Below are 13,742 nucleotides of genomic sequence, written 5' to 3'. Positions count from 1 at the left end.
CACACACACACACACACACACACACACACACACACACACACACACACACACACACACACACACACACACACACACACACACACACACACACACACACACACACACACGACCATGCATGAATGTAAACATGCACAATCACAGAAAAAAGAATACAGACGACAGAAAACAGTTAGCCTTTGCACCAATCAAAATGTTGCACATACTTTTTTGTATTACTTCAAATGGTTTAATAAATATGTCGCTCTGTTTACTAGAACCTTAGATGCATGCACACACACCCCTCTCTTATGGAGTCCACATGGTCTCCTCTGTCATAGCTACAGTTGCAGTCCAAACGTCACAAAGGATTTAGAGCAGAATGAAGACAGACCTACCTCATTGCTGATTCCTCCATGATCCCCGTGTTCTCTCTCTCCTTTCTATATTTCTCTCTTCTACTTTGAGTAGACTCTGTCTGGAAATGCAGTCTGCTCTGCCCTCTTTCTTTCAACAATTTTCTCTTCTCCCTCTCACCTACTCTTCTTCTCTCCCTCTCGTTTATCTTCCTCACTCTTCCCTCCCCTCTAACTCTATCACTTGTTCACTCCACTCTCTGTCTACAGTAACTCTCTCACTTTCTCTTCCCTCCCTCCCTCTTTACTCTCTCCCTCTCTCTTTCTTTCTCCCCTTTTCCCTCCTCCCTCCCTTTTCTCTTTCTCTCCCTTCCTCTCTATCTCTGTGTGCACACAGTTGACTCAGAGCTAGGGTACTGGGGCCAGTATGAGTGGAATTTAAATAGGGGAGAGAGTAGAAACAATCATTTCTTTGCGGCTAATATATTTTCTCTCTCTCTGAGCTGAACTCGTGCACACATATGCATTACATTCCCAGGGGAGCAGCCGACTGGATTTAAGCATCACGCTCTTTCCCCTCTTTCTCTCCGTCAGCTCCTTCCCTCACTCGCTCCCTCCCTCTGTTCGGCCCTGTCTGCCTCCCTCACTCCACCGCCTCTCCTTTCCAATCATTAACTTTTGTCACAGTGCCAGTCACCAGCTTAACCCCTTCAGTTATCCCCCCCGTGCACACCCACCAAACACTCAACCCGACCCACCCCAAGACCACCCCGAATCATGTAACCTTCACAACTAAGACAGGACACACACACACACACACACACACACACACACACACACACACACACACACACACACACACATAAAATCTATGTGGGACTGTGCTGATGCGCTCCTGAATGTTACATAACGGCACAAAGCAGGACTCAGAAAGCTTGATTGAATATCAAAAGTTAATAGCGCTCATATCATATGGCCCAGACTGGGGTTTGTGTATTCCACAGGTCCTTGGAAGCTCCCAGACAGACAGACCAACACACCACTAATGCATAACATACACCCCTCTCTACTGTTTCACACTTTTCTTCATCTATCTGCCTATTCCTTTTCCACCTCCCTTCTTTTCATCCATCGTTTGACTCCTTCTGTTCCACCTCTGTCTTCCTTTTCATCTCTCTCTCCTCTCTTCTCCTCAGGGATTTCAGCTGTGCTATGTCAGTTTCATCTCTCCTTCACTTCATATTTTCTTCAGGGAGGGCTTGGAGAGTCAATAGGCTAACCACACCTATCTCAGCAAGACTTCTATGCCTGATGCTGCATGCACACCTTAGTCTTGCTGGGCCGGAACCAACGACCAAACTGTGGCTAGAAACATTAGGGTGGTCACTCACAATACAAAACAATGTAGAGCTCTAATCTTGTAGATTCTGTCTCCACTTGTCATTACCATTATACAAACTCTTCCTCAGCCCTGTCCTCCTCATCAATCACTGTGGTCTCTCTGATAGGACAGTGGAGAGTAGTATGGGTAAGTGGACAGTGCTAAGGCCTTAGTGTTATTCCAGTTGTTTTTCCTTTAAGAGATACAACACAAAAAGACTCAGCAGTGCAATTAGAGATGGGTTCTCATTGCTGAAGCCCATTTTCCAACCTTCCCCATCTCTATCTCTCCATCAGAATGATTCACTATACAACCTCTGTTGTGTTCTGCTTCATTCACAAGCCAGGGAGGGAGGGTGCCAAAAGAGCGCAGGTTATAATGTGATGTTCAACATGAGGTAGCAGGGGTTTACATGGTTTGTTTTTGTGAGACATGGCAGAGAGACAGAATAAAAGTTCAATGTGATTATTTGTAATTCTACCGTGTGTGAACAAAGGTTGTGTTAAACATGGTAAACACTGCATTCAGTTGTGTAGAAGAGGATCATTGCAAATTGGGTGAATATGTGTGCATGTACAGTACAGATGTAGGATCTTAATTGTATCACCCTGTCGCACAGCAGGAAATGTTTAACTTGTAGTGTATTTGAGGTTTAAAAAGGCTTATGAAGTTTGTCATTTCCACTTAGAGATTTCAGCCTTGGTTTCCTCTTACAAAAAATTTATCAACCCCTACCCCTATAAAAATTTCCATTATTTATCATTATAATCCACATTTGCTGTTGCTGCCGGATTATTTTCCTGCTGTAGCAAACTGTCTCAAATTAAGATCCTACATTTGTGTGTGGCAACCAACTGAGTGGCCTTGTGGAGTGTCCATACTGAGATTGGAGGTAAGGCACTGTGTTAACGTCCTGTCCAGGGGGTGTACTTGCACATCGAGCTGCCTCATTCTACAGAAACAAGAGACGCTCCTATGCTCTTGCTCTGTTCCGGCTTGCACAAGCCAAGGGCTACTTACTTACAGAATGTGGCAGGCTGGTGTAGCAAATGGAATTTCCTGTTGGTTAAGATGTTGGTTTGCCGAGCAGGAGACCAGTGTACAGATCTCAACCGTGACACTATCACTACCTTACCGCTGCCTTGCTCAAGGGCACATCGACAGATTTTTCATCTTGTCGGCTCGGGTATTCGAACCAGCGACTTTATGGTTATGGGCCCAATGCTCTAACCTTTAGTCTACCTGCTGCACAACACCCCTTAGGACACACTCTAAATCATAATCAACAGTTAGATCAGCAACTCAAGAACAAATACTTTCTCATAGGGTGATGAGCATTCAACCAGGCAGAATGTTAGCTAATTCATCTGTTGTTTTGTTTGCTGTATATGTTAGCTAATGTTTAGCTCTGGTCCTGGTCCACTATTAGTGAAGGAATGCACACTAGCGCCCTGGACAAGATATAGCTAACATTATATCAAGCAACCAATTTTTATTCGATATTCAATATTAGATAGCCCTCAGCATTTTCTTGGTCAACTATACTCTGCAGTACATGCACTAACCCAAACGAAAGAGAGACTGTGTACCACAATGAAACCCAGCTTCTGTGAATCAATTTAAAAATACTATGGAGCCAAGCAGCTAAAACATCTAATCTATGAGGATCAATAGGAAACCTTAAAGAGTATTATTCCTATTTAAACAGGGTGAGTTATGAAACAGTACAGATGGACAATCTCTGATGACCTGATTTAAAATGCTCATTGTCCCCGCAGATATTTTGGGCAGATACACACAGATGCACTTCCACACACATATACATTGATGGCAATGTCAGGTGGTTAAATGTCCCTGAGGATATGGGGGGCAGTTGTCACAGAGACTCAGCGGACTAACATGGCAACGCTCTATTTGCTTTGAATACATAACTCTAACTATAGGTGCGCATGCGCGCACACACACACACACACACACACACACACACCACACACACACACACACACACACACACACACACACTACACACATACGTACATACAGTACATATTAGCGTGCAAGCTCTTGGGGGGGTAGGCAGAAAGAGAGGGGATAGTGAAGTGTCACAAATAATCAAGATCAGCAAAGCATTCAGGACATGATACACACTACAGAATAGACAGAAAGAAACACAGACACACACGCACACACATACACACATCCATGTTGCAATAGTGTTTCCTTCAGAAACCAGACTATACAGCTGGAACACAACACTGTGGTTCTAAATATATGACTTAGTTTGGATCCACATTGAGACAATACAATGAGACAACATGCTTTATCATTTTACGGCTAGGTGTTCCGCTAGCGGAACGTTTCCACAACATCCGGTGAAATCCAAGATCCAAGATGGCGTAGCAGTCAGACGTCTTTGTCCTTCGTCCAGTCGTGTCCCATGTATATATATTTTTATATATTTTTCTTCGCATATCTTTTTATATTTTGCTAACCCCTTACTTCAAAATACTCTCCTGCAACCCACCTCACCCAATGTGGTGTGGACCTGCTTTTTCTCTAAAGTATTTTTCTCTACCTCTATTACTGGAATCTCCAACATAAGCTAGCCAGCTAATGGTCATCAGCTAACCGTTAGCTCGGAAAGCTCTCGCCAGTTTGTACAACGCGATTCAACCAGAGCATACCGGACCTATTTTTCTCTCCATATCCCCGGATTCCTACCGCAAGCTCTGAACCTTCTCATCTTCAGACCTTCGCAGCTAACGTTCCCTGAAGGCTAGCTGTCTAGAGCACAATGGACTGTTAGCTTACGAGGCCCATCGAATACATTCCGAAGCTACTAGCTAGCAGTCAGCTATCCTTTGCTTGCTACCCTTTATCCCGGACAACTCTCGCCAGTCTGTACAGCGCGACTCAAACCAGAGCTAGTCGGACTTATTCTTCTCCATATCTCCGGATTCCTACCGCAAGCTCTAAACCTATTTTTATTTTTTATTATTATATATTTTTTTCCCCACCTAGAATTATAGCAGCTAACATCCCCTGAACGCACAGCCGCTAATCCGCAGCCTGCTAGCTATCTAAAGCACATTGGACTGCTGGCTTAAGAGGCCCTTCGGACATATTTCTTTGGCCACTATACATATTTTGCCAATTGGCCTGGTTTACCACACGGAGCCCTGCTGATCCGTCCGCTGATGTAACTGCACGAGGAAGCCACAACAGACTCTCCTCCGTCGCGTCGCCCCTCTAAGGCCTTTCTGATAGCCTGCTAGCACGCCGCTAGCTGCCTGAAGCCACGCACTGGACTCTTATGATCACCCGGCTACGCACTGCTCAAAACGCCTCGGCTAACAATTTAGTTCCACCTCCCACACACGCAGTGACATCACCTGGTTTAAATGCTATTTCTAGAGACAATATCTCTTTCATTATCACTATATGCACAGGTTTACCTCCACTGTTTTCACATCCTACTATACCTTTGTCTGTACATTATGCCTTGAATATATTCTACCATGCACAGAAATCTGCTCCTTTTACTCTCTGTTCTGAACGTGCTAGACGTCCAGTTCTGTTAGCCTTTAGCCGTACCATTATCCTACTCCTCCTCTGTTCCTCTGGTGATGTAGAGGTTAATCCAGGCCCTGCAGTGTCTAGCTCCACTCCCATCCCCCAGGCTCTCTCATTTGTTGACTTCTGCAACCGTAAAAGCCTTGGTTTCATGCATGTTAACATTAGAAGCCTCCTCCCTAAGTTTGTCTGATTCACTGCCCTAGCACACTCCACCAATCTGGATGTCCTAACCGTGTCTGAATCCTGGCTTAGGAAGACCACCAAAAACCTTGAAATTTCCATCCCTAAATATAACATTTTCCGACAAGATAGAACTGCCAAAGGGGGCGGTGTTGCAATCTACTGCAAAGATAACCTGCAGAGTTCTGTCTTACTATCCAGGTCTGTACCCAAACAATTCAAGCTCCTACTTCCAAAAATGAACCTTTCTAGAAACAAGTCTCTCACCGTTGCCGCTTGCTATAGACCACCCTCTGCCCCCAGCTGTGCCCTCGACACCATATATGATTTGATTGCCCCCCATCTATCTTCTGAGCTTGTGCTGCTAGGTGACCTAAACTGGGACATGCTTAACACCCCGACCATCCTACAATCTAAGCTTGATGCCCTTAACCTCACACAACTTATCAATGAACGTACCAGATATAACCCCAAATCCGTAAACACGGGCACCCTCATAGATATCATCCTAACTAACTCGCCCTCCAAATACACCTCTGCTGTTTTCGACCAAGATCTCAGCGATCACTGCCTCATTGCCTGCATCCGTAATGGGTCTGCGATCAAACGACCACCCCTCATCACTGTCAAACGCTCCATAAAACACTTCTGCAAGCAGGCCTTTCTAATTGACCTGGCCGGGGTATGCTGGAATGACATCAACCTCATCCTGACAGTAGGGGATGCCTGGTTGTTCTTTAAAAGTGCCTTCCTCACCATCTTAAATAAGCATGCTCCATTCAAAAATTGTACAACCAGGAATAGATATAGCCCTTGGTTCACTCCAGACCTGTCTGCCCTTGACCAGCACAAAATCATCCTGTGGTGTTCTGCATTAGCATCGAATAGCCCCCGTGATATGCAACTTTTCAGGGAAGTTAGGAATCAATATACACAGGCAGTTAGGAAAGCTAAGGCTAGCTTTTTTAAACAGAAATTTGCATCCTGCAGTACAAACTCAAAAACGTTCTGGGACACTGTAAAGTCCATGAAGAATAAGAGCACCACCTCCCAGCTACCCACTGCTCTGAGGCTAGGAAACACTGTTACAACCGATAAATCCACTATAATTGAGAATTTCAATAAGCATTTTTCTATGGCTGGCCATGCTTTCCACCTGGCTACCCCTACCCCGGTCAACTGCCCGGCACCCTCCACAGCAACCCGCCCAAGCCCCCACCATTTCTCCTTCACCCATATCCAGATAGCTGATGTTCTGAAAGTGCTGCAAAATCTGGACCCCTACAAATCCGCCGGACTAGACAATCTGGACCCTCTCTTTCTAAAATTATCTGCCGAAATTGTTGCAACCCCTATTACTAGCCTGTTCAACCTCTCTTTCATATCGTCTGAGATTCCCAAAGATTGGAAATCTGCCGCGGTCATCCCCCTCTTCAAAGGGGGAGACACTCTCGACCCAAACTGCTACAGACCTATATCTATCCTACCATGCATCTCTAAGGTCTTCGAAAGCCAAGTTAACAAACAGATTACCGACCATTTTGAATCACACCGTACCTTCTCCGCTATGCAATCTGGTTTCAGAGCCGGTCATGGGTGCACCTCAGCCACGCTCAAGGTCCTTAACGATATCATAACCGCCATCGATAAGAGACATTACTGTGAAGCTGTATTCATCGACCTGGCCAAGGCTTTCGACTCTGTCAATCACCACATTCTTATTGGCAGACTCAACAGCCTTGGTTTCTCAAATGATTGCCTCGCCTGGTTCACCAAGTACTTCTCTGATAGAGTTCAGTGTGTCAAATCGGAGGGCCTGTTGTCCGGACCTCTGGCAGTCTCTATGGGGGTGCCACAGAGTTCAATTCTCGGGCTGACTCTCTTCTCTGTATACATCAATGATGTCGCCCTTGCTGCTGGTGATTCTCTGATCCACCTCTACGCAGACGACACCATTCTGTATACATCTGGCCCTTCTTTGGACACTGTGTTAACCAACCTCCAGACGAGCTTCAATGCCATACAACTCTCCTTCCGTGGCCTCCAACTGCTCTTAAACGCAAATAAAACTAAATGCATGCTATTCAACCGATCATTGTCCGCACCTGTCCGCCCATCCAGCATCACTACTCTGGACGGCTCTGACTTAGAATACATGGATAACTACAAATACCTGGGTGTCTGGCTAGACTGTAAACTGTCCTTCCAGACTCATATTAAGCATCTCCAATCCAAAATTAAATCTAGAATTGGCTTCCTATTTCGCAACAAAGCATCCTTCACTCATGCTGCCAAACATTCCCTTGTAAAACTGACCATCCTTCCGATCCTCGACTTCGGTGATGTCATCTATAAAATAGCCTCCAACACTCTACTCAACAAACTGAATGCAGTCTATCACAGTGCCATCCGTTTTGTCACCAAAGCCCCATACATTACCCACCATTGCGACCTATACCCTCTCGTTGGCTGGCCCTCACTTCATACTCGTCGCCAAACCCACTGGCTACAGGTTATCTACAAGTCTCTGCTAGGTAAAGCCCCGCCTTATCTCAGCTCGCTGGTCACCATAGCAGCACCCACTCGTAGCACTCGCTCCAGCAGGTATATCTCACTGGTCACCCCCAAAGCCAATTCCTCCTTTGGTCGCCTTTCCTTCCAGTTCTCTGCTGCCCAATGACTGGAACGAACTGCAAAATTCTATGAAGTTGGAGATTCCCATCTCCCTCACTAGCTTTAAGCACCAGCTGTCAGAGCAGCTCACAGATCACACTGCACCTGTTCATAGCCCATCTGTATACAGCCCATCTATCCACCTCATCCCCATACTGTATTTATTTATTTATTCTGCTCCTTTTGCACCCAAGTATCTCTACTTGCACATCCATCTTTTGCACATCTACCATTCCAGTGTTTAATTGCCATATTGTAATTACTTTGCCACCATGGCCTATTTATTGCCTTAATTCCCTTAAAAAAATGGCAGAGTGCCAAATTCAAAAATAATTATTTTAAATATTTAACTTTCATACATTCACAAGTGCAATACACCAAATGAAAGCTTAACTTCTTGTTAATCTAGCCATCATGTCAGATTTCAAAAAGGCTTTACGGCGAAAGCAAACCATGCTATTATCTGAGGACAGCACCCCATCAAACAAACACATGACAATCATAATTCAACAAGACAGGCGAGACACAAAACTCAGAAATAACAATATAATTCATGACTTACCTTTGAAGATCTTCTTCTGTTGGCACTCCAATATGTTCCATAAACATCATAAATGGTCCTTTTGTTCGATAAATTCTGTCGTTATATCTCCAAAATGTCAATTTATTTGGCACGTTTGATTCAGAAAAACACCGATTCCAACTCGCGCAACAGGACTACAAAATATCTAATAAGTTACCTGTAATCTTGATCCAAACATTTCAAACAACTTTCCTAATACAACTTTAGGTATTTTTAAACGTAAATAATCTATCAAATTTAAGACGCGATAAACTGTGTTCAATACCGGACGAAAACAAAGTGGAGCAAGCTTTCAGGTCGTGCGCCCCAACCACAACAGTACACTAGACTCGACCCTCGTTCTGAACAGCCATACTTCTTCATTACTCAAAAGAAAAACATCAACCAATTTCTAAAGACTGTTGACATCCAGTGGAAGCGATAGGAACTGCAAGCAAGTGCCTTAGAAATCTAGATCCACACAGAAAACACATTGAAAACACTGTCACCTCAACAACAACAAAACTTCCTGGATGGTTTGTCCTCGGGGTTTCGCCTGCCAAATAAGTTATGTTATACTCACAGACATAATTTTAACAGTTTTAGAAACTTTAGAGTGTTTTCTATCCAAATCTATTATATACATATCCTAGCTTCTGGGCCTGAGTAGCTGGCAGTTTACTTTGGGCACGCTTTTCATCCGGACGTGAAAATACCGCCCCCTAGCTCGAAGAGGTTTACTGTACGAGGCTGCTTGGCCTCGTGAGCCTTCATGAGTCAGTGACACAACTTCAAACCAGTTTAAGTTATTTTTATATTTTGCAATGTTTTGCTAGCTGTTTGATACACACACATGCACACACACAACTCACACTCAAGACACAGCACTCTAAACTTGGCCACACCCGAAACCCTTAATTATGACAGTCTGCCAAACAGCAGCCCACACCACAGTCTGACGTCTCCCTCTCTCTCTTTTTTGATTCTTCCTCCCTATCTCCATCCCTCTCCTCTGGGACTCAAGACAGCCACAAATATCTCTTTTTTTCTGTCCTCTCCCCTGCCACCCCTCTCCCTGGCCAATTAAAACATTCCAATGTCCCCTCCTTTGTTTTGTCCGCAGACCATTAGCTGCTAATTTACTGCTAATCTGTAGAGCAACATGACCTCGAGACAAGAGTGTCTCCATTCAAGCTGTGTGGGTTTGAGACAGTCAGGGGGTTTACCTGATAACACAGGACTGGAGACTGAAGGCTTTTTTACAGTGACGTTCTGACACAGGTGTAACATATTCTGCATGCTCTACCTCACCTTGGCCTGTGATCAGTACCTACACCATGTTTAAAGGGAGAACATGGAGTATGGGTGGAGGAGGAGGAGGGGACTATCCTCTCCTACTGGGGGGGACTAAAGAGGAACAGGTAGAGACAGGATGCTGGAACTACAGGAATGTGTGGTTAGGGCTGTTGTGGTGACCATATTATCACCACACCTGCGGTCAAATTCCACGTTTAGTCACAGTAATTAGGCTTCTCCAAGCTCTGATGCTGCTGATGGTCATTAGTATCCTACCAAACTTGTTAACAGGCTGGTACTCCGCACTCCATTGCCCCTCTAATCACTCTGACATCAATGCAAATGTATTCAAAATCTAATCAAACACTTAATGAGAGCCTGTGAGCTCATGTTGCGCAACATTTCAATAGGCTATGCAATTGCATGAGTGATGCCTCTCCTAAAAAGAGGAGGATCCTATCAGCTTTATATAGGTGAGGCCTATTATGTTTATTTCTCAACTTTCCTAATGTTAAGCACATTGCTTCTCTTTACAACAGGAGTAAAGCCTACCTGGCTGGCATGAAAATAAACCATGGGGAAAAGCGTCCTCCATTCGCTATTTAAGTGCAGAGATGACGGGTATTTTTTTCCCGCTGCCCCTGTTTCGATACAGATCCATGATAATGGTCCACTCTGAATCAAAACAAATTTCCCACATATATTATTTAGTATATGTAAAGAAGATTAAATCAAGAACTGTCTGATGGGTGACAATATTAGCCTATCACTTGTGAATTATATATTATCACTTGTGAATGATGCCCAGCATAAGAAACAATGCCTTGTTTTTTGCGACTTTTTTTAATCGTAGTCGCACACATCATGTAGCCTAGCCCATGGACCTATGTTTTAATAAGGTTTGTATCACAACTAAAGTGCTTCTTAAAATTAAGTACATTCATCTGATTTACAAGGGGTCTAGAGCATAACTGGCATACATAAACAGCGCGGGAGTTTGAAGTTTGGGGAAGATAATTTTCACCATAAAAATTCACCTTTATAATAAAAGCATTACATCCATAATTGCATTTGCGGTCACTTTTAAAGATTGGTGTTTTCCGCTAATGGAACATTCATGCTTATAGCCTACTACCATGTGCGCATTGCTGCGCTTATAATGTGAAGAAATAGCCTAATAGTTTATCAACATTTTAAGCTAAACGTTCTGATCTGTTGCGTCAGCCATATAGTGTAAAAAAGGTGTTTTGATGCTAGTGGTTGTTTTTGAGGCTAGTGCTTTAGCTGTTCGTTAGGCCTACTGACGAAAAGTACATTTGGACAGTTCTTCCACTATCTTCAATATGCACCTCGGAATTGGATGACGCCCGCAGTTGCGTCCCCAATGTGTCTGTTTTCACTGTGAGAATGAGCCATCACGTGATGGAGCGCGCAGCACTCAGGGAGAAGGGCACAACAGCCACTGGCCACAAAAGGCATGTTTTTTTTAGGGGACATTACGGCCACACAAAGGGGATGCCGCTGTGAAGTTCTAGGCATTATCAAGTGCTTGTCAAATTGTGAATGAGTGACTGATGTAGTGTGTACAGCCTGCACAAAAAAACTAAGCAGAGCTCATGTCTTTCAAGATACTTTTTTCAAATCATCATTAGAGTCGCATGCAGCCTTAGAATGTAATAAAAATCAAACATATAGCCCAACGTTTGTAGAACAACTAAAGTTACATTAATAACTCTAAATTAAGCTTATAGGAGGACCTGTCTTTGTTAACCACTCAACACAGAATAGAGCACTCCTTCAAATCATTTGGAGAAAATATCCTTTTATATTTTATTCAGCTATGTTCAATTGTATTCTTCATTCTATAAAATAATGCCAAGGAATTCTAAGCAAATATTGTCTACTAAATAAACTAGTGTATCCCACAGCCATATGGCATAGCCAGATTAGGACCTAACACAAGGACAACTCAGATTATGCTATTCTGTTCTTCTGAAACAGACTACATTTCTTCATATCATGTACCTTTAGACCTGTCTAAAATGAATAATGGATTTATTGTGAAGGTATAGGCTATATTACATGGATTTATTAGACTTTTTAAAATGTAGATGTTCCAAAGGTCAGCATCAGTGGCTTGTAGAAGCCAGGAGATTCTAAATGTGTTTATGTTAATTAACGGTCAATTACCGTCAGTACGACAGTTATTTGCTTGACAATCACCGGCTGACAAAATTTTGTGACCGCCACAGCCCTATATGCGGTCGTCTCAACTTCCTTTTGCTGGAGACAGGCACTCACCCAGTAGTCCCTCTGAATACACATACACACACACAGGGGGAAACACACACACATACTGTACACATACACACACATACACAGCTGTATATCACTGGTGTAAAAGAGCAGTTCTGGTAAGTGTTGTAACACCATGTGACTCCTCCTCAGTGTGAGTTCTGTTCTCTCCTTTAAGAGGTCAACATTGACACCCTGTGGCCACACTACTGTACATGTCAGTGAGACAACATGACATAGTAAGCAGTGTAAATACACAACATCGTGTGTGTGTTTCATGTAGGTCTTTTTGCCTGAAAAGGTTGTCATCACCCACTTATTCCCCAGCCACAGGCCATCATGTTGTAACAAAGTAACTGTCTTCTCCTCTCCGGTGGTGGATCCTTTTCCTGGCTGTTTATTTTCCCTCCACAGACGGATGCTGGCACTAAGACCGCACTCAGTCAGCTGTATAAGGAAATAAGCAAACAGGAAACCACTCACCCAGAGGTGGCGCTCCTAGTGGCCGGAGACTTTAATGCAGGGAAACTTATCAGTTCTACCTAATTTCTATCAACATGTTAAATGTGCAACCAGAGGGAAAACATCTTTAGATCACCTGTACTCCACACACAGAGACGCGGTCAAAGCTCTCCCTCGCCCTCCATTTGGTAAATCTGACCATAATTCTATCCTCTTGATTCCTGCTGACAAGCAAAAATTAAAGCAGGAAGCACCAGTGACTCGGTCTATAAAAAAGTGGTCAGATGAAGCAGATGCTAAACTACAGGACTGATTTGCTATCACAGACTGGAACATGTTCCAGAATTCTTCCGATGGCATGGTGGAGTACACCACATCAGTCACTGGCTTCATCAATAAGTGCATCGAGGACGTCGTCCCCACAGTGACTGTACTGTACCAGAAGCCATGGATTACAGGCACTGAGCTAAAGGGTAGAGCTGCCGCTTTCAAGGTGCAGGACTCTAACCCGGAAGCTTATAAGAAATCCTGCTATGCCCTCCGAGGAACCATCAAACAGGCAAAGCGTCAATACAGGGCTAAGATTGAATCGTACTACACCGGCTCCGACGCTCGTCTTATGTGGTATGGCATGCAAATTATTACAGACTACAAAGGGAAGCACTGCTGCGAGCTAGCCAGTGACACAAGCCTACCAGACAAGCTAAATCACTTCTATGCTCGCTTCGAGGCAAGCAACACTGAGGCATGCATGAGAGCATCAGCTGTTCCAGACGACTGTGTAATCAGGCTCTCCGTAGCCGAAGTGAGTAAGACCTTTAAACAGGTCAACATTCACAAGGCTGCGGGGCCAGAAGGATTACCAGGACGTGTGCTCCGGGAATATGCTGACCAACTGGCAGGTGTCTTCACTGACATTTTCAACATGTCCCTGATTGAGTCTGTAATACCAACATGTTTCAAGCAGACCACCATAGTCCCTGTG

The 13,742-nt window shown here is 44.0% G+C and overlaps 1 protein-coding gene across 4 annotated transcripts in view; it reads right to left on the bottom strand.

The window, feature by feature from the left end:
* The window catches only part of LOC106583501 (pleckstrin homology domain-containing family A member 6), a 208,658-nt gene that overhangs the window by 155,828 nt on the left and 39,088 nt on the right, over positions 1-13,742 (bottom strand). Inside the window, exon 1 of one of the 4 annotated variants that reach the window (XM_045705142.2) lies at positions 375-1,015. The exons of 1 other annotated variant lie outside the window; for it this stretch is intronic. In XM_045705142.2, the coding sequence (XP_045561098.1) occupies positions 375-394 (20 nt within the window). In that variant the 5' untranslated portion in view covers positions 395-1,015. Of the gene's footprint in view, positions 1-374; positions 1,016-13,742 lie in introns of those variants that run through there. 2 more of the 4 variants (XM_014167751.3, XM_045705143.2) reach the window with 2 other exon arrangements.

Source organism: Salmo salar, chromosome 22 (assembly GCF_965601325.2).
Source record: "Salmo salar chromosome 22, fSalSal1, whole genome shotgun sequence".
Taxonomy (NCBI): domain Eukaryota; kingdom Metazoa; phylum Chordata; class Actinopteri; order Salmoniformes; family Salmonidae; genus Salmo; species Salmo salar.
The sequence above is the reverse complement of the archived record's forward strand: the minus strand, read 5'-3'. Positions and strand labels throughout refer to the sequence as shown.